Genomic DNA, 25,653 nt, shown 5'->3' with positions numbered 1-25,653 from the left:
AAGGCAGATATATTGCTGCTCCACTACGAATGTAAAGCGAGTTTTTTTTTTTTTTAATTAGGAATTAATGGCTATTTATTTTGTATTCATTTTATATAAATAAATTTGTTAAAATATATATATACTTTAGCATTCTTGTCGCGGTCAATTTCTTTTTTATTTTATATTTTTTAGTCAAGTAACCGGAGGCAGATGTAAGCCAGTCGCGTCGCACATACTATAACAGTGGTAGTGACTGTGTTTGTTGAGCCGCCACGCTGTACATCGTTACACCCCTTAAAAAATCGAAATTTAAAAAACCCGAAAATGGTTTTTAGGTATTTATTTGCAAGCCCAAATCTAGAGAATATTTAGTTTAGTATATTCGGAAATGAAGAAAATTTTCAATCATTGTACAAACGGTTTTTTTAGCTTTTTTTCATTCGAATTTCCAAAATGCTAAAAATTTGTTTTTAGATATTCACATGAAGATTACAGACACCAAAACCAAATTAAAAAAAAGAGTATTCAATTTTATTTTTATTTCATTTTAACCCTTTAAATTCGGAATTAAAAAAAAAAAACTTTATAAATGTGCGCTTACACCGTAAGAAGAATGTGTAAACAAATTTTCATCAATTTATCTGCAGACGTTTTTGCTGGGTGTTGATTATGAAACGCTCAGAACATTTTATTTTATATATACAGATATATTGACTGATGTTGGTGGATGTTGGTCTAAGTGAGTAATATATCAATAGGTTTGAATAAGTTTTTAAAATAAGTTAAATTATTCATTTTCTCTTAAACACCTTTTTTGATGAATTTTAGTAAAATTAATTTTAGTTTGGATCATTACAATTTGATTATTTTATATTACCTTTTTTAGTATGCTTATATTTTAGGAATAGTAATAACAAATATCTGTTAATAAATTTTCAAAACGAGTTTAAAAAAAAGTTGTGAAATCCTTATTTTGTATAATTAAAGAATTTAATAAATTTTATTAGAATCGTAAATAATTTAAATGAATTATTACTTGCAAAGTATTGTATTAAAATTTATTTATTTAAAAATATAATAATTTATATGACCCAAATAATAAACTAGAGTAATGAACTATAACTTATGTTTATAATATTTAATATTAAAAAAGCATTCTTTCATAACCGAACATTGAAGTCTCTTTTGATTTTATATAAAACTACAGAGACTTTAACGTATGATTCTTTTTTTAATATTAAATTTCATTTTTGTGTTTATATATTCAGATTAGTATACGTTATTCAACGATGGAAAGAAATTACGTTTGCAATTTCATTCATTTGCAAATATATAGGAGGATAATATTAGCAATTTTTAAATAATAGCTTATTCTTTTAGAAAAAAAATGATTATTTAATGAGGTTTTAAGAAAAAAATAGCTAACTGTTATAGCCTAGCAGCTGTCTTTTAAAAACTTTCTTACTTTCTTTTATGTCTTTTCATTTTTTTCTTTAGTTGTTAGAAAGTGTGCTGACAGAGCTCTCAATTCCAATCTCCACCAATGGTAATGGTAGTTTTGGTTCAGTGGAACACAAACACAGCTGTTATTTATTAGTTATATTAACAGATTTTATGATATATTATTAAATTTATTGTTTATCGTTGACTTTGTTTTCTTTTTTTTTTGTTTAACGTCAAATAAATCAATCATTTGAGGATATCTTTATAAAAAGAATTTCTAGTTTCTATGTGTCGTTTTCTTGTAACCGTTTACCCCCTCCCTCCACTATTACTACAAGTTTGTTCTAAAAAATAGTTTTAAATGATAATCTTCAAAAAAATATTATTTATTTAATGTTTCAGTATTTATTTTTATTAGCCTACGATTTAATATATATATATATATATATATATACAAATTTTCTATAATAAAAAGGTTATGTAGTTGTAATCTAAATAAATCGAAGCAAACCAAGTGACCTACTTATAGAATTTTAATTATTTTATTATTTACCTCTTTGTAAATTATACAGAATTACATGAATTTAAAAAATAAATCGTTTAAAACATGTCTTAATATAAAATTAACGTGGTAATATTATCATTATTTAATTTTTTACAGGTATAATAAATTTTTTAACTAGTGCCTATGGGTTAATCTAACACGACTAATATAGGTCAAAAATATTATTTTTTAGTTACTTTAAAATTATTATTATGCCAATATTTAAAGTTTTTTTAAACTTTTTTCGGAATAAATTTTGCGCCTGTAATCGATTTATGATTATTTATTACTACATAAGTTCGAAGTTAATTCATGGAAATACGTAATGAATTTAAATAATAATTTTATATCATAGTGTAAAACATTTTTCGTGCTCATTATAAATTATATTAAATTCTTGTATATCTATTCTTTAATATATTTATCCCCTTTCAAAAAACAATATTTTTTTATGATTAATTAGTATTATTACCACCTTTAAATTATTATTTATTACTTTAAACAATTAGAATTTTAAAAAATGCCCTGTAGCAATTTTAATTATTTTTAAACTGTTTTCATTTTTATGTAAATATCGTTATTCACTTATTACTACGTCTTTTAACCATAATTTTTTTTTGTCATTGATTAAACTATAATAAATCTAGTTTATTTATTTATTTAAGTAAAACGTAAAAGATTACAGAATCGCTTTTTTCTTTTTTCAATTTTCGTCTTTTTTTAGCGAAAATTGTAGAAAATAATTAGTTTTACCCTAATTAAAAAAAATATATTTTTTTAAATTAAAAAATTCTTGCCTAAAAAATAATTTTTTTTTATATATATATATATATAGCGTTAATTTTTTATTTTTGAATCAGTTTTATTGCATATATTTAAAAAAGTCTTATATGTATATTTCTTAATAATTAATTAATAAAATAAATATTCTTACTTACATTAGTCGTTTAATATTTTCTTTAACCCGGACGATGTATTTTTTTTCTTCACTTAATATTCACTCGATATAAATTCACAAATAAATAATATCTAAAGTTACAGGTGGTTTTTATATTAATTGATATTTACGTTTTATTAAGCACAGGTTGTTGTCGATATGTGTTCGTAAGTTCTCTCTACAGTGTATGCCAAACGGAAGTGAGGCCAGCTCGCGCCTTGAACTTGGGTTTATATAGTATGACCCACTTTTGCACCGGACCCGTTTGTTCCGCTGTGATACCACTCGAGAGGAGTGTTTTTAATGGGGAGGGGAAGTAACCACCGCTTCTGTCATTTTTTTTTCCTTTTGATCTCTCTATTTTTTTTTTTAATCTTCTTTTTTTTTCTATTCTTCAGTCTAGAGTCTTCTTTATCTTTATTATTTTTCATTATCATCATCGTCGTCGTCACTTTTTCTTTTGTATGCATCGTACATGTTTTACTGTATATAATATTGTCAGCTATCCCTCAATTCTTTTATTCGTTGTGTTTCGTCTTCCTTTATATTTTAATGTTAAATTTCTCTTCTTTCTCCATCATTTTATTATTTTCTTCTTTTTGCCGTGTTATTCACGGAGAAAGTATTACTGTTGTATTTTGAGCGTCTCTCTTTTTCATTCTTATTCCTATTCTGCATTCGTTCGATCGCCCATAGTTGTTAGTGCGTCATTTGTACAGACAGAACCAAACCGCAAGTTGAAGAACATGAACATTTGCTTGTGTGTGAGCAATCTTTGTACATGTATATAAAATTGTATGATGAAATATTTTCTCTTATTGCATTTATTTATTATAATATTTTTACCGTAATAAAAAAAAAACCGTTATTTAAAATACTGATCGGTCAAGTTCAGGTTATTTTATTTTATTTTATGGAAATTATGGTGTAAATAGAATTTTAAATATTTACAGATACATAAAATTATTTAATAGTTCGTGGAATTTTGTTATAGTTTTGTTACGCTTATTTGTCATTAATTGATTATATCTTTCGTTTACATTAAGATTTTTTTTCTAATCTAATGTAATTTTCGTGTTAATTATTTTTTATTAAAAAATTTACCGAACTTGTTCCTGTTTATATGTAAGAAAATTTCTCTTTCAAAGAATTATGTAGCGGGGAATCCCAGGTCAACTGTTCAAAATGATTGTTTTTTTTTATCTCGATTCTGAATATTTCTAGATTAAATTACTATTTTTACTATTTATCGAAGAAAAGTACGGTATTACTTTTCGTTCGCTTGATGGCAATGGGTGGGTTAATTTTCTTTAAATCTTGATGTATGAGGAGTATATCCTCTTGGAAAATTGTGGTTTCGTTGTATATTTATTTATAGGAAGATGTAAAAACATTTTTACTCGAAAATTTCCAAAATTACTACATTAATTTCATTGGAATTTATATGCTACAGTAGTGTGTTTGAAGTTGTCCGTGTGAAAATTCGATTAAGATCGGTTGAGTTCTTGAGTTGTACTCGATTTAAAATCGAAAAAATTTGAACTGGGCGAGTTAAAAGCTTGGTTCGTTATGATGCTGCAAGTTGGAACGTTTACTTTTCTTTATCTGCGGTGTGTATTATCAGCAATATTAAAACCAAATTAAAGAAAAGTGGTCTTGATTTTTTTACTATTTAATACAGCAAAATTTTCAAATTTTCAAGTCTTTAAAAACAATATTTTTTTATTGTGCACTATAATTAGAATATATTAACTAAAAGTGCATTGTTCTTTAACCGTGAGCACAGTCGGTTTTTGTTAACCTACCGAGTTGGTCTAGTGGTGAACTCTCGTCATCGCAAATCAGCTGATTTCGAAGTTGAGAATTCTAAGTTCAAATCCTAGTAAAGGCAGTTACTTTTATACGGATTTGAATAGTAAATCGTGGATACCGTTCTTCTTTGGTGGTCGGGTTTCAATTAACCATACATCTCAGGAACAGTCGACCTGATACTGTACAAGACTACACTTCATTTTCATTCACACATATCATTCTCTGAATTAATACTTTAGTTCAGGAAGCTAAACAGAAAAAGAGAGTCGATTTTTGTTCATTTGGAGCTGAAGAAAAGAATTTGGTAAAGCAGGGTATGTACTGGATTATACAGTTCAATTATGCCAAGAGCAAATAAATAATTTATTTAATTTTCCTAATCAAAAAATTGTTGTATTTTTTATAAATGAATAGATAAATTTTTAAATTTATTAAATAAATAATAAATTTTTTAATTCAGTTTTAAATTTTTGTTGTATTTACAACTATGTTTTGGTTTTAATAGAGCTGTTCAGTATAGCCGAAATCTTTATATTGATGACATTTATTAACAAAAACCCCTTTTAAAGATAAAATGAAATTTTTTCTCAATGCCGTTCGCGTTGTCAACGCCTCCCAAGTTTCATATATGAAGCGCTGCTTTCTACTAGTATTCCTTAAACCTAGCCCTCCAGTGTTTTTACTCAATATTACTGTTTATCCTATTATATATATATGGTAACACCATTATCATAATGATTTTTAAATGTAAGAATCATGTTGACTCGTATTATTTAAATTTGATAAATAATTTAAAAATTTAATAGCTTTCAAATGTGTGCCACATTTTTAAGCCATTTAGGTTAGAATATTTGTATCTTCTTATATCACTAAATAATTTTTCTCTAAAACTTTGAATGTATTCCCTGACCTTAAAAAAATTAAACACATATAAACTCTTCTTTTTTATGGTAATTATTTTTTAAACATAATTTGAGGTTACTAAAATCATAACTGAATTTTTTTTGAAAAAGAGACTGTTGATGACTAGTTTTCAATACATGAAAAATGTTCGAGTAATCTAGTATTGCCTTAACATATAATTAATCGCGTAGGATTTCTTCTAAAAGTTTGTTTTTGTTTGTTTTAATAGAAATAACAGTTTTTCTCCATAAATCATAATAGTACAATATCCAGCAGCTGCTTTTTGTAGGTATCTATTTTTTTTAATGAAACAACTCCACTCAGAATAAAGTTTGCGGCTTTGGCTTCAGCTAAGTAGTGGAAGATTTATCTTTTCTACGATATCTATAAAACTTTTAATCAATGATGAAAGTAATTTGTTGCTGATCAATATTTTCGCTTTGACCATATTTAAAATATTCTGCAACAAAAATTTATTTACGTCAACAAAATAAAAGATTCGTCGTATAATCGTAAGAACAATTACAGAATTCCTAAAGCAACAACTCGCCCATTCTTGATATATTAAATACTATTATATTATATTTTATTATTATAATAAAATAAAACGTATGTGAATGTATATAGGTAACCAAAATAATGGATACGTTAAATCAAATTTTATAAATGCAATATAAAAATAATTAAGAACCGCTTTGCTTTTAATAAAGAAAATAACTAAACTTATGAATGATAAATAAATGTAATCTGTAATTAGAAGTTATTTCCTTCCCTAATCGTAAAAACTTTTTATTATGATCTTTGTCAAGTTTTTCGTAGTTTATTATTTAAAAAAGAGTTTATGATAATAATAAAATTTACTATTTGTTTTTATTTGAAGTATATATGAATTTTCTATCTTCATTCCTAAAAAAACAACAGGTTTTCGATTCGATTGATATGGTTTTTGATGTTAACAAACTTTACTATTTACAAATAGAACGGATTTAGATAATATTTTTAATGTGTAGAGGAAATTTCACTTACAGTTGTAACTTTTTTCTAGATGCTGAAATTACATTGTCTACGTGGTACATTTAAGCGTTTTTGTTCATAATTAGTTACAAAGGTCGAACGAAAAGTTTTCGGTCTGACACAGAAATGCCGCGATTATGACCAAATGACTAAGATATTTGTTCAAGTATGATCCTTTAGACGGCGTGCTTTTATTTACTTATTTCTGGAGATCGAGTAAAAAACAAACAAATTTTGATTTTTTCTGAAAAATTGATAAAATTGATTTTTGAACCCGTTATAAAGTACTTTGTTTTAAAAGGTTTAACACCGACTGTAAATAAAGTTTGATTCCACTTTAAAGGAATCTTCCCCTTGGACAGTGAAAAAGGAGCTACTGAATTTAAACGTAGTCTTATTTCCATTGAAGATGATTCTTGGGACGCTCTAAAATCTCACGAAATTCTGACAAAAATCCATAATACCTTAATGAACGTCGATCGAAAATATGCAAGCTCGAAAAAAATAGTGGACCGTGTCCACTATTTTTTTCACGATATTTTTGATATGAAAAAGCTTTCCGCTCGACAGGTGCCGCGTTTGTTTATAGACTGAATACTTCTCAAGGCCGTTTAGACTGATTTAAACGCAATTCCGCTGAGTTTTTTGGACGTTTTATAACAGTAGATGAAACAAATATTCACAATTACATTACAGAAACCAAACAACAATCCAAACACTAGGTGGTAGCGGGTGAAACTGCGCCAGAGAAAGCGAAAACGGGATTTTTCCTTCACTTGAAGGAAAATATCATGGCTATGATTTTTTAGGATTTTCATGGTTTGTTCCTCATAGACTACAGTGGCGAACAGATTAATCCGAAAACAGTAATTTTTACAGAAAATTTTATTTTTAAACGGAAAACTGTTTAGTCAAACTTACTCAAATTTAATAGTTTATGTTGTCCCTTCTTTTGTTTTTGATTTCTTCATCTCGAAACCAAACCTGTATCATTGAACTAATAAGGTCAATTTTTGTCCTACAATTCATTTTCCCAAGTTTTATTTTTAATTTGGCTTTGAATGGGATTGAGGTCGGGGGAGTTCTGTGGTCACGAGAGCACTCGAATTTTTTGGTTTTTGAAGAACTCTTGCTTTCTTCGACGTGTGACATGGTGCAAGGTCTTCTATGTTGATGATGATGGTGATACTCTGTATGTTAACGACATTACATCGGTTTTGTTGCCTAACTTTTATTATTTTTATCAACACCAAAGTTTCTCGTTTTTTTACGTATCTGTCGAAGGTGCTTTTTATTCATAAGAGTTGAGTTTTCGTTTTTAAACAGGCTTATAAATGTTTTAAACATTAATAAAATAAAATATATTTTATGAACTAATTACAAAAAAACTTAATGTGACTTGGAAAATCCTATCCTGGCAACAATCTGTAATATATAACTGACGATCTCGGAACACCATCGTCACATTTGTCGACTTAAAAAAGCCTACAACTCTATCGACAGACAAACTTTTGTTACAAGAATTAGGAGTCGATAGAAAGACCAGAGCCATGATCCAGGAAAGCTGATTAAGAACCACCTCAAAAGTCACATTCATGGAGAAATCTCGAACCCGTTCGAAGTTCACACAGGAGTCCATCGATGGGACGGCTTATTACCACTTTTGTTCAACATCGTCTGGGAGAATAGGAGAAGCAAGTTAAAGGATCCAAATCCTAAAACCGAAATGAAATAGAATTACCGTTAAATTCTTGGGCTTTGCAGATTACCTCGCTATATTAGCAAACAACAAAGATGAAGCCATTTTCACATTGGAGAAACTGCATGAAATATCCTCTGAAACCAGACTTCAAATTTCTTATGAAAAGACGCATTATATGGACACCAAATCAACTGGATAACTCCCGCTGCAAACACAGTACGGGAAAATCTCACAATTCTCCCACTTCAAGTACTTGGGAGAAACCATCCAACCCACGGGACTGAATACAATATTTAGCACAGAATTCGAATATTCTGCGAAAGGCGTACAATTTTACTTGGAATCATTAAAACAAAAGGGCAGTATCTCGTAATGCGAAACTAAGACACTACAACACAGTTGTTTTGCCGAAGCTCTTGTATGCAACAGAAACCACAGTAATCAAAGGAATGACCAGAATTCGTGAAATTGAGAAGCAAGAATAGAAAAATCCTTAGGAAAATCTACGGTGCGGTCCTCAGAGACGGAACCTGGATCAAACGACCCACAAAGGATTTATATGAAAATACAGACACCATCACCGATAAGTTTAGAAAAAGACTTCTACACGGGCATTTATGCAGGATGGATGAAGACAGACTCGCTTAGAAAATTTTCAGCATCGTCAAGGCAAGTAAATTAAAGTCCACTTGGATGAAAGAAACACAAAACGACCTGGAATGATTAAACGTCTCAGAAGAAGAAATCAAAGACAGAAGGAAATTTAGAAATGAAATTAGAAATAAGAGAGTTGAACAAGAGCAAAAAAGAGAAACGATAGGAAGAAGAAACATAGTGAACGGATGAAGAGGTTTTGGGAAGAAAAGAAAAGAGAAGAAGGTAGTAAACCCATGATTGGCTCAAGTTCACGCGCTCTCCTTAAGGGGAATCGAAATAATAATAACCCAAAAAAACTTTTTAAAATTAAAAAAAAAAATGGTATTTGTTAAATATTTTCTGCTCCCCCATTTCTAGAATCACCTTCCAAGAATATTTTTTTTGATTTTTCTAGTTAAATGGAAAAATTTTTTTAAATTAACCTAAAAGATGTGCAACCTATATAAAATTAACCAAGATTTCTTTTTTTATGGTGGGGCTGAATTATGATGAAATTTTATTATAGTATTATTAAAATCTTATTATTTAAACTTTTAATTATATTAAAAGTTTTAGTTAACTTAGTAAACTGTAGTTATTAAATGACATTTAAAAATATTCGGTTAAAAAAATATTCAATTAAAGTTTTTTTCGATTTTAAGACAAATCATTTTTTTTAAATGGTAAAATAAGCGTGCAGTCATGTACTGAGCTTAATATAAAGTGGGGTGTTTTTGCAAAATTTGACCCCAAAATTTTACTATCCTGATCCCGTATGGGGAAGACACCCTCCATATGGCAGGTGACAGTTTCGGTCGCCAAGCCACCCCCTCCGTACCTTTTTTTAATCCTTCTGTCCCCCTAGGTAGGATCCATCCAAGCAACTAATACTCAATCCCAGGGGGCGTCCCTCCTACTCTAACGGGTCTCCCCGCCTACCGGCGTTAAGGCCGGTATGACAGGTCGGTCCGCAGGTTCCGGATCTTTTATTTTTCACCCGTTGCCACAAACCCCTGGTGATGGAACTGAGCCCAGCTATGCAGGTCCCAGGAACCACCATTAGGAGCCGGGAGTATCGTTTGGTTTTCCCCCCTTAGCGCCCACTGGCTCGTCCACCTCGGCAACTCTCCCTCCTTCCACCGGAGGACAAATATTACATAGTCCTCCACCCTCTTCCAATTTCTTTCTTCTTTCTCCCCCGTATCCAGGCCCTCCCCCTCCGTACCTAGCCCTTATGGGTTTTAGTGAAGGTCATCTTCAGAACACCGCTAAAAGGCATCTCTCAGCCTTGTTCTTGCCTCAGTCAGGATGCTACTGATGTGAATTCATGTGATATTCCTCGGTGTACTACCAGGAAATGAACTCGTTAAAACAAAACACATCATGTCGAGTCTATAATAAGACTGAGTAACATGAAAGAACTGAAATTAAAAACGCAGCTACCTACTCGACAGGTTAGAAGTTAAGTTTCATCACGCAACCATAACACAAAACAAAAAAATAAAAATGAGCTCAAAAATAAAACTAAATAAACAAAACACTACAAAAACATCAAACCTCATAACATCAGAACAACAAAACCGCGACACACGAAAGACCAGGCGGAACCCTAGATTCCCCTCGGGAATCCGATTTCTTGCCTGGTACCCGATGAAATTTTCAACAATTACCCGTTTGGCTCGGTTTTTCCAATTCTCACGGAGATATGTCGAACCAACAAATAGACTCCGTGCGCAAAAGTTCGTATTTCGCGCATTCGTATATTAGATGTTATGCGTCAAGTTGTCCACAATCTGGATACACACCTGAATTCACCAGGCCAAATCGCTGGAGCTGTCTCGGAAGGCCCCATGATCAGAAAGAAATTGCGTCACATACTTGTTATGCTCCGACGTTGCGTGTTGAACTCCTCAAAATTTTACCAACAAATTACCCCCCCAAAAACGAGCATCTGTATAATATTACTTCAAAATTGGGTGATCCAATCAATAGTTATTAAGCTTCAAACGCCAGCACACAGAGGATGATGAAACGAAGTTATGTTTTACGATTCTTAAGGGCGTTCGTTTATATTCAGATATTTGAATTAGTGGCATTTGCCGTAATGGCATTTATTATGGCATTCTATTATGGCATTTGCCGTAAAGCAGATGGTAATTTTATTATCTTAATCAGAAATGTAGCGTGATATATCTTTTTGTTTTTATTTTTATCTTAGCATACGCAACAGATTTTTATTTTTTATTTTATTTTAAGTTGTATTTTAATTGTTTTTAAATATGTTTCTGTTTTTAATATTTAACATTTAGTTATTATTTTTAAACACATACATTGTGTTCGGACGATGATAACGCCGAAGGTTTTTCGCCCGGAAAAAAACGCTAACACACTTATATACGTGTGTGCGAACATTACCTCCCCCTCTCAAATTGTTTTTTTTGGGGGGCCCGTGGGTCATGAAACGCCGAGAAATGAAAAAAAACCTCATACCCACTTTTTTGTTGTTTTTCATACTTTCCTTCTTGCAGCATACCTCAAGCTCTATAATACCAGGAAAGTAAAAATAATAATTTTAACTTCGATTTATTGTGATTGTAATTTGATTGTGATTTCGAAAAGTTGAAATTTTAAAAAGAATTAAAAACGTTTTTTTCTTTATTTTTAAATAATTTTCTGTTTTTATAAATAGAAAGAATAAATTTTTCCTGTCGTTAAATTTATTATACATTTAGCTGTTAGAATATTTTATACATTTCTTTCTTTTTACAATTTGCTATATCGATTATCGCGTGTCGGTTAAATCATTGAGAATGTTAAGGTCAGTGGCCTTGTTATATCCTTCTCTGTTGTACATTGTGTACTATTTTCTAGTATTAAATAGATGGTTTAGTTGTACTGTTCATGATTAGCCATTTTTTTCTTAATTATTTATTTAAAAAAATATAAAATAATGCAGTATCTATTAAGTCGGGTTTTTAAGGTAAAAAATCGTTTGACATAATATTAGCTTTTTTATCATTTGAATAAGTATAAAAAAATGTTTTTAAACACTTTAGGTTGAGCTGTTTTATGTAAAAATTAGTAGTTAATGAAAAATAATACTGATTGATCTATCTATTTGGTATAAATTAATAAAAACTGTTGTGCTATTTTTATTTAGATAGGTTTAAACAGGGTAAGAATCGTAGCGAAACATAGTAAAACTAGAAAAAATTCTTTTTATTTTCACGTATAATTTGTACATCTCAGGTTCACTATTCGCTTTACTTTCAAAAGATTAGAGCCCTGGGGAAATAAATACCGCTCTATATGATTGATATGTTTGCTTATTGATCCGTAAGTTCGTTTTTGTTTTATTTTCCTGAACTCGATTTAATTTTTTTGGTTTTTTTTTTTAAAGTATCAAGACGTATTGATGATACAGCAATATCATCGATAAGGTGATAATGAATGGTTTGAGATTGTATTAATAGCCTCTTTGAAGGAGCGACTGGTGTAAAGAAAAAAACCCCACCGGGCTGGTCTAGTAGAGAACTCGTCACCGAAAAATCAGCTGATTTGGAAGTCGAGAGTTCTAATGTTCAAATCCTAGTAAACTTTTATACGGATTTGAATACTAGATCGTGGAAATTGTTGTTCTTTGGTGGTCGGATTTCAATTAACCACACATCTCAGGAATGGTCGACTTGAGACTGTACAAGACTATAATTCATTTATATTCATACATATCATCTTCTAAAGTAATACCACCTTGCGGTAGTTCCGGAGGCTAAAATAGAAAAGAGAGTGATGTAAAACGTGTATGACATCCTGAATAAATTCTTTAATTATTTTGATTGTTGAATCCAACTTTTTCGTTAGTTAAATTAAATATTTTCATTCAAAAATGCATAAATAAACATATATTTGATTACCGTAGCAAGGATTGTATTGTATTAATTCTTTATATGAAAAAATTATCTTCATTCTAAAAGCGAATTCTCACTTTTCGAGTTGGGTAGTAAAAAATAAATCTAAACATGGTTGCAGCTGCGAACTACAGTTATATCCTTACTTTTAATTTAGTAAAAAAGCATCCGCCAGATAATTATATATATATATTTTTTTTAACCCACGAAATCTAATTACGATTTGAAAGACTTTCACTAACGCTAGAATCATCCATCAATATCCGTTAAATCGATATAAATAAAAAAAGGAAACTTTTGCTTATTTTTAGAGGTTGCTCCTGAAGTAATTCCATTTTTTAATGTTCATTTTTATTAAAAGAATTTCTAGTCGAGTTGAACGTAGAATAAACTAAACTGTTTGTTTTAATAAAATAAAATAATCTTTTTTTTTATAAATTTTGACTTTTAGAAGTCTTTCGAATTAAATACATACCCATAATTTGATGCTGAATTCAATAAAGTCGAGATTTAATGAAACATTTTAATTTTTAACTTTTTTTTTAATGTCAGCGTATTTTTATTTAACATTTTTCTAGGCGCGTATAAGAAAAAATCCCGTACACGAGAAACGCACAGTTAACTTGATGAAAATAAAAAAAAGAATACAGAGAAACGGCAAAAAAGCACGGCCTATTCTAGTGACTTATTTTTTGTATTCGAGTTGACTAAAGTTCTCTGGAGTACGATAATCTATATTCTTTTCAATCTGTGAGTATGCTACTGATTTTCGTTGTGTAATATCAGAAATTCGGATTTTTAAACAAATTATTTCGCTTTTTTTAATATTAGTTTATATACCGCCAAATCCCTTGAGGCCTGCCTTTTGCAATAACTCTGTTGTTTGTCGCTAGATTTTTACGACTAAGGTGTCGTTTTGTTCACAAAATATGATTCATAATTTTTATCATACAACAAATTTTATAAATCTAATAATTCCTATGATATTTAAGATTGAAAAATTGAAACGGCCGCCATTTTGAAATTTGTCAACGAAGAGTATCGTTCGTTATTTTTTCCTATTAATAAAAAATATTAGTTTATAAAATAAAGTACAAAATTTTATTGCGTGATCTCCAACCGTTATTGAAAAATAGTTTTTTCTTAAAAACCACAAAATTGCGGACAGACAGAAAAATATGGTCCCGGGTTCTAATCCCGGTCATGCTTGGCATTTTTACCCACGCTACAAATCATTCATCTCATCCCCTGAAGCAATACCTAACGGTGGTTCCGGAAGTTAAAAAATAACGAAAAATATGCGATTTCAGTCCTATGTTCACTGGACATTTTTTCTTCAGTATGTTAAGTAGAATCACTTCCAAGAGTTTGGCCTCACCTTTAAAGGACACTGTATGTGTATATACACACAAACACATAATGTTGTTATATTGTCGGATTTCCTTTTAATCCGTAATAAATAATTTTCTGATAAATTGATGAAAACAGGGAGGGATATTTAATCCTTTTGATTATTTCTGGTGACATGATTGGTTAGTGATATACATGAAAGTGGGAGGAATTATAACCAATCAACGTTAATTTATCTTGCTATAGGTGAAAAGTGGTTGACTGCGTAATTTTTAGATCAACGCCTTACATAATAAATTAACTTAAGATTATGATCATAGTGATTTCTTTATAAACTACTCCAAAGAAATTATACAATCAACCTATTACATTTTTCTCATTTTACAAAATTATCGTATTTTTTTCAGTTCTCATTGTTATTAATTTTTTTTAATGTTTTAAGATATATTTATTTAATTCATGATACCTCTAGAAATAAATTCGTATGTAGTAAAGTACGTTGTTTATTTTGATAAAATATTTTATTTTAATTGCGTTTATTGTTTAAAACTTCTTGTTATTCCTTGGAATTTACCAACGATGACTAGTTTGTTTTAAACATTTATTGACAGAATTTAATATATTATTCAGTTTTATTGAGAAAACTTAACATTTGCATTGTATTTTCTTTACCACCATTAGCAAAACCCTCTTAACGAATTAGATGTAACAGTTTTTTTTCCGCTTTAATCGTGATTCGACGCCCTATACCCGAATTTTCCAGTTAGACATTTTTTAAATTTTTTTTGGAAACTTTCTATAAATTTAGTATTTTTTTTTAAGAGACCTTTTTTCACTTAATTATTACACGTTACCGTGTTTTTTATGGTTTTATTGCAGTTTTCCATTTAAATATATTCCGTAGATAAGTAATTTAGAAGTTTATTTAATTATACGTGAGTTGTAATGATTTGTTTTTTCGTGATCTCGAAGATTTTAAATACAAACCGCCTGTCCTAAATAAAAATTATTATATATCATGTGAATAGGATCTTCGGTAAACTTGTTCTTTTGTTTTATGATAATTGCTTTAAAGATCCTGTTGTCTGCTTTTATGAATCATTCGTGCTTTTTGTAAGTATTACTGACAGGTAAGTTTATATTTGTATTTAATTATTAGGTTTTTATAATTAGTTATTTATATTATTCTTAATTAACTGAAAATTGTTTTAAAAAATAATTAAGGTTTGTATTCATTTTTTTGCAAATGGCTTTTTTTATTATTATTTTTAATGATTTGATGAAGCCGGTTGTAATTTCGACTTACATAAAATAAACAAAAATAAAAACTACTCTTTTGTAACACACTACACTATTCCCATGTCCTGAATATACTTTAAAAAATGAATTTACAGTTTCTTCATGTTTAAGATTAATTTTATTTCATAGTTCTCCGCTTGATCTTTGATTATTAATGATTTATCTTCGCATATTTCCGTTCTAACAGAACTAGAATTCTCTATAAGATTCCTTAAATAGTGAACTGAATTTGCCACATCCTGAGTAAAATGTTAATAATTAATCTAGTTTCAGGAAGGGATTAATCCCCCTCCCGGCTTTACCCGATGATCACCTGAGATATTCCCATATTTATCACCCATCGGAAGCCGGTAGCAGAGCTCTCGGAATAGTCCAGAGATAACTTCTTTTCATTTTTCACACCAAAATTAAACTGACACTATACACATTGCAGTATTTTCTCGACATTATCGAACAGGATCTTACCTAGACCTCCACCGTACTCGTTGGGGAAAAAGAGATTTCTTTACTTCTCAAAGGACCTCTCAATAACTCTTCGAGGAAGCGAGCACTCATTTATCCTTCAATCCTGTAGAAAATCAGGACATTTTTATCCTGGATGAGGGCAGCACATTACTTATTGATTAAGGATTCTATTCCAGGGATGTCGTAGGTAGTATCTTTAAAAAGCTTGAATCTGTTGTCTGGTGATTATAATTCCAGACCATAGTCTCCAGAGCAGATCAGACTTTTTAAAGAAATTACCTAGGCCATCCCTGGAAGTACGAAAGAAAACATCCTTGAAATCTTCTGCAAACTTCTTAAAGAATAATTTGCCGATAATGTTGTGGTATAAGTATTTATTAAATTGTGAACTGTCCAGGCTGATCCTCACGCCTTCATAAATCAATTTTTAATATTATTAACCAGTATTAAAAATCTTCAGGTTTTCTACTCTCATAGGGTTTCTCAAAATTCGACCAATTTTTTAAAAAAAAAGAGGAATTTTAATTTTAGAATATCTTCACGTACTTAGTATTCAACCAAAGAGTTAGTGTTTAGTTGTCCTCGGTTCCTACCATTTTTCATATTAATGTAGATAATAAATCCAGCGATTACTAGATTTAATTTGTTCACAAATTTGATATTACATGATATTTCCCACTCATATCTTCATTATAGTCGGCTGTAGTAAATGAATCCATGGATTTCATTTTTCTTTAACAAATTTTTATGCTACTGCAATCATGGTAAAATATAATACTAAAACCTCCGTGCAAAATGTTTTCTCCAAATTCAATCTCTATCATTATTTACATATAAACTAAAGGTTTTCATTAAAATTAACATCTGTCCTCTTTTATTATAAAATTCATTTTTTTATTGATGTATGACGGTGTAATAGTGTAGTTTTTTTTTATTTAATTTAATTAATATTAATTTTTAAATAATTTGGATTAATTTCAACTCTATATTAACGTTAATTAAAGATTTGTTAATTTTATTACAATTTTTTAACTCTTAATTAATAATTATGTCGGATAATTAATTTGAATTCTCAATTATTTGTAATGGAATGTAGTAATAAACAAATGCAAATGTCAACTTTCTGTAATTAAAAAACTGCCTAGAAATATTTTTTTTTTTTTTTTTTTTTTTTTTTTTTTTTTTTTTTTTTTTTTTTTTTAGGTTTAATGTTATAAAAAAGGTTTATTATTTTATGTATTTATTATTTATAATGTTCGGCTAGTTACTTATATTTTTACCTTTAATTCGTTTAAAATTAGCCTATAATATATTTTTTCTTTTTCAGATTTTGAGAACGTGATAGCAGTGAAATTTACTTCAGTTCGTGTTAAATTTTTTTGGTGATATACGATTTGATTTTTTATGATTGTATCGAATTCGGTTATTATTTTATTAGTTTTTATCGGGTAAAAATTCTTGAATATTCGTGTCGATTTTTTTCCCTAGCAGGATTTTATAAGTTTATTCTATAAACCCTTATTCTTCGGTCCAGAATTTTTTTCTGCAGTTCCTTATTTTATTTTAAGAAGAAAAATATTTGTATAAGTTTTATCAATAAGTTTTTTTTACGTGATTTTTGAGTTTCGTACAAAACGGAGTGAAATGATGACGATTTACGCCCGTTTTTTCTCCTTACCATTCAAGAACTGGTTTACTAAATTTAATGAAATTGATTGAAGTCTGTATTTACCCTGACTAATGTATTTAAATTTATGTTTAAAATCGTATTATTTACGTTATCTCTTCTCCCTTTTTTTTACCTTTGAGGAATAAGTTTTTTTGTGGTAAGAGGAGTTACTCGTTCAAGATGAATTCTATCAAAAAATTAAATTATGTAGTAATAATTAAACCTCAGAATTTGATTAATTATATTGTTGAATTATATACGGAATTCCGATTATTTAACAGAAAAACAAATATTAATATTTTAACAGAAAATTTTGTAATGTAGTAAGAGTGTTAAAAAAGGTTAAAAATTATGATTTATAGAGGAGACATCCATCCTGTAGCGAACAGCTTCGCCGTACCCCCTCCCCCTACCTTCTGTACCGTTAATATTGTCCGAAACTAAAATGTGTTGTAGCGGTGTAAAAGTATTAATTTTTATTACGAAATTCAATCTTACGAAGTTAAGAATCCTGTGTTGGAATTCCAGTACAGGATTCCTACAACTGCACGAATACAGTGTTTCCATAGGAAACGCGAATCTCTTTAATCAAGTCAACTAAATCCCTATAAATAGTGTTTACAACTTCAATACGTTATTTACTACCTGATCTACGTTAAGCATTATGTAACATTATTAAAACAAATATAATTCTAAATATATATAATTTTACGAACAACTTACCAAAATTCCAATTTGACTTTCTCGAGCGCTTTCGGCTATTTTGCCCTCTTCAGGAGGAGTTCATTATGATTAAAATATATAAAATCATAAAACTTATATAATTAAATTATATATATAACAGTTGATCGTCATTTTGTTAAATTTTGTCAAAATTTAACATTTTAAGTCTCCGTGATTACGTCCGAATTGTAATAGTTTCACAATTGTTAGGATCATAATAATTGTGAAACTTACAATACGGACGTAGTCACTGTGACTTAAAATTTTAACTTTTGACCAACTTTAACAAAATAACGATCAATTGTTACATATATAATTAAATTATGTAATTTTTATATATTTTAATCATAATTATACTCCTCCTGAAGATGCAGATTAGCCGAAAGCGCTCGTGGTAGTCAAATTGGAATTTTAGTAGATTTTCTTAAAATTATATGTAATAGGTAATATACCAAACGGTGCCACGTTCGAAAAACAGAATTCTAAATACTCATCAACATTACTTTTAATAAAAAAACTGGCTAGGATTAACTATAAAAAATTAAATGTTTAATAAAATTTGAAATAACATTGATCAGTGATTTAATATAGGAATTTCATCCGAATATTAGTTATGAGCTGCTGTTATGTGATGAGTTGTTGCACATTCCAGTTTGTGTGACAATGTTAATGAGTTTATTCAATGATAAAATTTCTTCCTTCTGCATTAGAAATATGAAACGTTTTTAAAGAATTTTATTTGAACTTCGTAATAAATTTTGTTATTTAAAAGAACATTTCCTATAGTGTGCATCATGAATGAAAATGCTTATATTATGAATCCTCGATGGAAAAAATCGTGTTTTTTTACAGTTTTAAAGTTTTTTTCGACATATATATTCTACATCTATATTGTGATATTTTATTATTTTTTTTTAGAAATCGTGTGGAAAGTACGGGAAATTAGGTATCAAATTTTACGCTTCTTTATCCGGTAGCGCAAAGTGAACATGCATCTAAATCATTCGTTCTCAAAGTGGGCGCTGGAGGCCTTCACAGGGGATGGTAGAAGGCCCAGAGAAAATTGGGGGCGTTCAGGCGGTCTAGAAAGGCGAGGGGCTAATAAAAAAATAGGTAAAAATTATGTTTTCCTGATATTTCAAACTAAAATTCAAGTTTCAACTCAGAAATAGGATATGCCACGTTTAAAAACAATAATTTCTGTTTTCAAGAGCGTATCTTAAAAACAGCACTTATTATTTTTAACAAAGTTTAAAAATGTTGATGGGCGCTAGAAAAATTTTGATTCTCAATGTGGGCGGTGGGCGAAAAAGTTGGAGAATTAATGATATAAACCTACGGGATATAAAGTCCCTCCTGATTCACCTAGGTTGCACATCCCAATCACCTACCTTTGAGAACGATCACCACGCATGGCGACAGTACCAAACCTGACCAATGGAGTACAGGGTATCATCTTGATAAACCATATTTGTCTTTTTTTAACCCGCATTTCGCCATGACATGGGAAATAAGTTTTAGTATTTTTATCCACCGGTATTCTCAGTTTCTAATTCTCCGGTGCCGGCCCGAGGAACGCTTTATTTAAATCTAGTCGTATCAATTGGGGCTTATTGTCAAGAAAAATGTTTTTTTTGTCGGGTGTGATCCGATTCAGCTGTAGTTCCAAATACGACCAGATATCACAGTGGATTTAGTCATCCATTTCATTGCGCGATTCGGAGGCGCTCTTCTAAATAGTATCCAGCCACAGTGATCCGTGCACGCCTGGGGCTATCCGTTACGCGTCTTGGTTTCCAATTATGTAGAGATATAATGAAGAATCGATCCATAATCCACAAAGTAAGGTTGAAGTATGTTTACGATTCGGGTAGAGCAGAACCCATTTAGGGTTTGGAAGTTCTTATGCCTGCCCATTAAACGATAAAGGGCGAACATCACCCTCACTGCTCAAAAATCAATCGGTTTACAGCGAAATTTTTGACTTTACATCTATTGTAAGCTGTGGGATCAGAAACTTTGGCTAATCTTCGTGTACTGACATACAGTGGACTAAATTCTATCGAATGAATGCTGAATTTAGTCCCGTACATGTGACGATCCATGGATTGGTCCGAATTAATGAGAAACAAAATTTTATCCGTCATTGATGTGACTTCAAATATTTTTCCAATGTTCGGTTTCAGTATAGCAGAGTATTACTCGGCTCACCTGAATTAATGCTACTTTAAAACGATGATATCAAGTTTAGTGCATTTTATATTCTAAGTGTAAAACAGGATCATCATGCATTCATTTAAAATAACATTTATATAAAAATGATTTATATTCATAAACGTTCTATAAGCTAATTAACCTAAAATGGAATTTTAACTTCATAACCTGTAAAAATATACATGTTATTAAACATAAACCAATAACGTATCTTTTTTAAAAAAAAAAACTTGTTTATCCGATTTAAAAATACTTGTTTTGTATCAGAATTTTAGTTGACACAATTTCAAATTAGGTGCTATAATTACTCGTTGTTTACTATTTTCTGATTTTAATTCTACTTTTAACATCATAATAATGAAAATTTTAAAAGTTCCAATTACTCGTACCGTCAATAATTCCGTTATGTTCAGTTTCATTTTTTTTTTTAATATTCAAATTACGCGTAATTATTATTATTATACTGCTCTCATTTTAGTATTATTTTATTATTAATGCTGTATACCTTAACGGTGAATTATTTCTATTAATATTATCTAGTTTTTTTTCTTCTATTTTACTTGAAAATTAGTAACTTATATACCTAAATCTGTTATGGAGTTTATTATTGAAGTGAAAACTTCTTTAGGCGCGTTGTGTCAGAATTTTTTGTACATACGAATTACATGAGAACATGGGAAAAAAATCGCTAACTCGTATACAAAATCTGTAACGTAACGCAAGACGGTAAGCATATATGAATGAAAGAGAAAAAGGCATGGAGCGAGAATATATATACGCATGTATGAGTGTATAGTATAATATGTAGTAGCAAAGGATGGGAGGTGGGGAAAAAACTACCGGTGATTCACAATAATTCTCCCTCTGTCGCTCATAATAATAAAAGAAATAATTGTTTAAATTTATTGTAAGTGTATCATATTATAATATTTATTGAGTTTGGATAACCTATGTGAAGATTTTCAACACCTAATTTATATGCACTAAAAAATCATTAACCTTGAAAATATTGTCGGTAAAGATTGCTGTTTATTGTTGCGGTTTATTGCAGTTCTGTGGGGGCGAATTTCGCTCGCGCTAGTATCTCAAGAACGGTGGCCGCTAGATGCATGGGACTAGGACCTATTGTTTCGGGTGATCTCAAAGCACCCCTATCGGGTTAAGCCTTTCAAAATCGCGTTAAAAATACCCTAGGACGCACCGTTTTCGCGATATGCCCTTTTTTTATTTAACGAAAGATATGTGAAAAATCTCATTTCTTATGTAAAATATAAATGAAATAACATCAGCTGTCAATTATAAGCTATCACAACTATAAACAATTAAAAATCCACAACACCCGCTTTCGCTGAAAGTAATGATGACTGATTGATGCAGAACATCATTATACATTTAACAACTAACATCTAACAACTAAGTAGCTGTTAGATTATAAAAACCAACAATTATTTTGAAGTTTGAATCGTAAATAATTTTACGATCAATGATGTAACATACATATCGCTGAAAGTAATGATGACCTACGTCGTCATCATAAATTTAAAATTAATCATGCTGTTTGCAGTTAAAACATGTTTTACTATGAATTTTTCAGTAATTCAACTGGTTTCAACATGTGAATACACATTCATCATTGAAAGTAGACGTTCTTTAATGTATTCGAATAAAGTCGTGAAAAAAGACGTGTAGGTTCAATAGCCAATTTTTTTGTTCTTTGTTGTAATTTTGAGGGCATCTCAAACCCGTGTTTTACTACTTATTTTGCAATAAATCCACTCTTTCAGCGTGAAAATTTAACTACAAACATGGGATAATCGTGGAAAACACACGTTCAAATTGGTTCTAAGGGTCAAATGTTGAAGTGGCTGTTGAATGTAAACATTATATGCTACTTGTAATATATATTAATTCGAAACGATTGCGATCCCATACAAGTTTTCACTTCGGCCGTGCGGTCTTAAGAATTAAGAATCTTTTTTCTACATTTTACAAATTATTCCTTAAAATTCATATTTTTAAAAATTACCGTAGTTATATGTTCATTCATACTAGCTGATTCATGTCACTGATTTTTTTACACTGGATTGCTCTTCTTTGAATTTTCCAATTTTTAATTTATAAATATTCCTTTTTATGAATGAATGTTAGAAAAAAAAAATTGATCGTCGTAACAATTTTTAATCAGTAAGGTTTAGTTCAAAATATTTATATTATTTTTCTCGATATAAAAAGGTTATATAATTAAATCCATATACATATACTAACATTTATATTTGTAGCATCCCTGTTATGGCTTCGCTCGCTCTATATGATTACTTGTGTTTCCCTTCCCGATCAATTTTCTTTTTATTTTATATTTTTTTAGTCAGGTTATTGCAGGCAGGTGCAGCCAGTCGTGTCGCACATACAATAACAGTGGCTATATTGGTTGAGCCGCCTCGCCGTACACCGTCGCACCCCAAAAAAAATCGAAATGAAAAAAAACCGAAAATTGGTTTTTAGTAATATTTATGTGAAGAATATTTCCAAGCCCAGATTTAGTAAATATCTCGTTTAGTAGAGTCGGAAAGGGAAAAAAATTTACATTGTACAAAATTTTTTTTTACCTAATGCTCGAAATTTCAGAAAATCTAGTAATTGCTTTTTAGATATTCACATAAAGATAACACAAAATCAAATTGATATTTTTATTTTTTACCGGGAAATTAAAAAAAATAGTGTGATTTCAAAAAAAAATTCAAAAATCCATTTTAACCCTTAAAACTCGGAATTTCTAAAAATGTAAAAATTGTTGTTTTTAGATATTCACATGAAGATTATAGACACCAAGAAATCAGGTTTATATCTTCATTGTTACCAAGAAATTAAAAAAAATAGTAAATTTCATTATGACTCCATTTTAACCTTTTAAATTCGAAATTTCAAAAAATCCTTTTTTGTGTGCAATTATACCATAAGAAATGTATACAGATTTTCATCAATTTATCTTCAGTAGTTTTATTCTAGGCGTTGTTTATGAGTGACTCACGACTTGTATTAAATATATATTTATATATAATGACATCATTACGGAGGAGGAGACCTCGTAATATTATTAAATGTTGTTGTTAACACCGTTCTGTAATATATTAACAGCTAAATGACAACATTTACATGCTCATTGAACAGTTTAAACGTGTCTTTTTTTTACTTATTTATTCATTCTAGTTGAAAAGAATATAACGTTAATAGAGCGATAGACATCATGTCGTTTATTTATCTCCATTTTTTATTTATTGGCGTTTCTGTCATCATTTCCTCCTTCGGTACAGTCGCTGCCAAGTAACGGCGAGCTTGGAGGGCGACGATTACTACCCAACGTATCATGCATCATTTGTGCTACTAAGAGATGACTAATCATGGTGTGCCAATGTTTCAGAGAACAATAGTTAGTATAACTGTGATATGCGGGCTGATCGTCCAAGCTCGCCGTTTTCCGGTATACTATGGAAAGTGCCATAAGTTTTTTTTTTTTTACTTTTCCGGCTAATATACCTAGAGTACCTATATTATATAAGAAAATATGGTGATCATGTGAAAAATTGGGTATATGGATTTTTTTGCAAATCTTTACGTTTTAGGATCTAACTAGTCCATCAAAACCAAAAATCATATATGTTACACTGCTTTTAACCGTATATTCCAGGATAGACCCAACCGATTTCCTTCAAAAAGGTTTGTTTCCCCTATACATAGGAGGGTGGTTCAGCTAATTAATGCATTGCACACCCTCAGAGGTTGCTTTTGCCTCTAACCTACCGAGACCCCGCGGGATCCAGCTTAAAATTTGGCTCAAATATTTCTATATATGAAGCATTTATCATATTAATTTTTTTTGTAAATTCTTGAAGGGGTTGAGGATATCACATTTTAGGGAAAACCTTATTTAAAGTAAATTTGTTACCTGTAATGCAGATATCTATATAAATAAAAATGTAAATGTTCGTTTGTTCATAATCTTAAATCTTCGAAAGTTCTTCACCGATTGCTTTAAAATTTTTGACACAACGTTGCATTCCAATACGCGCGCGATTTTATATGCCTAAAATGTCACACCTGTGGCAGATAAAAACATGTTGTTTTTTTTTTAAAACAGCGCTACCTGATGGACGTAAAAGTAACACGTTATACTAAATATTTTACGATTCCACTTCAATGTTCCGATATGTGTGTCCGCTATAGACTAAAAAACTACTGGGCCGATTTACGCGCGGAGAAAAAGAGAGAAAAGAAAAATCAAAAAAGAGGAAAACTGGGGAAAGGAAATGAAAAGAAGAAAAGGGAAAGGGGGAAAGATGAAGCAGGAGATAAATGGGGAAAGGGGAATCGAAGAAAGGGGGATATGGTAAAATGAAAATGGGAAGAGGAAAATTGGGGGAAAAGGGAAAGGTTAAATTTTGTGAAGTTCCGTAATGTTCATTTTGTTAATGTTTAATCAAACTTTCATTTGTGTTCATTTAATCCATATATATATATTCAAATCTAGCAAAAGCGAAGCATTGCCGGGTCTGCTTGTAAATAATAAAAACAAATTTTTCCAAAAAATCAACACCCATCTCTTAAATTTGAAATATATGAAGTGTTGTCTTGTACAGTCTCGGTTCCACTATTCCTGGATGTGTGGTTAATTGAAACCCAACCACCAAAGAACACCGGTATTCACGATCTAGTATTCAAATCCGTGTAAAAATAACTGACTTTACAAAAGTCAGTTACGCTGGAACTCCCGACTTCCAAATCAGCTGATTTGGGAAGACGTGTTCACCACTAGACCAGCCTGGTGGATTTATTATATACATTCGAAAGGAACAATCTCAAACCCTTTTTCTACATAGTCGCCGTTTATATTGCGACACTTAACATAACAACACACAAGCTTTTCAATTCCTTCTCTGCAGAAATCTGCTGTAGATTTTTGGTATCCATCTTGCGATAACCAAGCTTCCCCGATATAATTTTCAAGCAGAAAACTTCGTGAAATTTGGGGGAAATGAAGCGAGAGTTCCGTAATCG

The 25,653-nt window shown here is 30.1% G+C and overlaps 2 protein-coding genes across 3 annotated transcripts in view; one reads left to right on the top strand and one right to left on the bottom strand.

Annotated features, from left to right (window-relative positions):
- LOC142331609 (uncharacterized) overlaps positions 1 to 19,843 on the bottom strand; it is a 74,024-nt gene extending 54,181 nt beyond the window's left edge. Inside the window, exon 1 of the mRNA XM_075377631.1 lies at positions 19,779 to 19,843. Coding sequence (XP_075233746.1) covers positions 19,779 to 19,843 — 65 coding nt within the window. The remainder of the gene's footprint in view (positions 1 to 19,778) is intronic.
- The window catches only part of LOC142331504 (uncharacterized), a 517,182-nt gene that overhangs the window by 212,833 nt on the left and 278,696 nt on the right, over positions 1 to 25,653 (top strand). The window lies entirely within an intron of this gene.

Source organism: Lycorma delicatula, chromosome 10, assembly GCF_047948215.1.
Source record: "Lycorma delicatula isolate Av1 chromosome 10, ASM4794821v1, whole genome shotgun sequence".
NCBI classification, from domain to species: Eukaryota; Metazoa; Arthropoda; class Insecta; order Hemiptera; family Fulgoridae; genus Lycorma; species Lycorma delicatula.
This window is presented reverse-complemented; position numbering and strand designations above follow the sequence as displayed.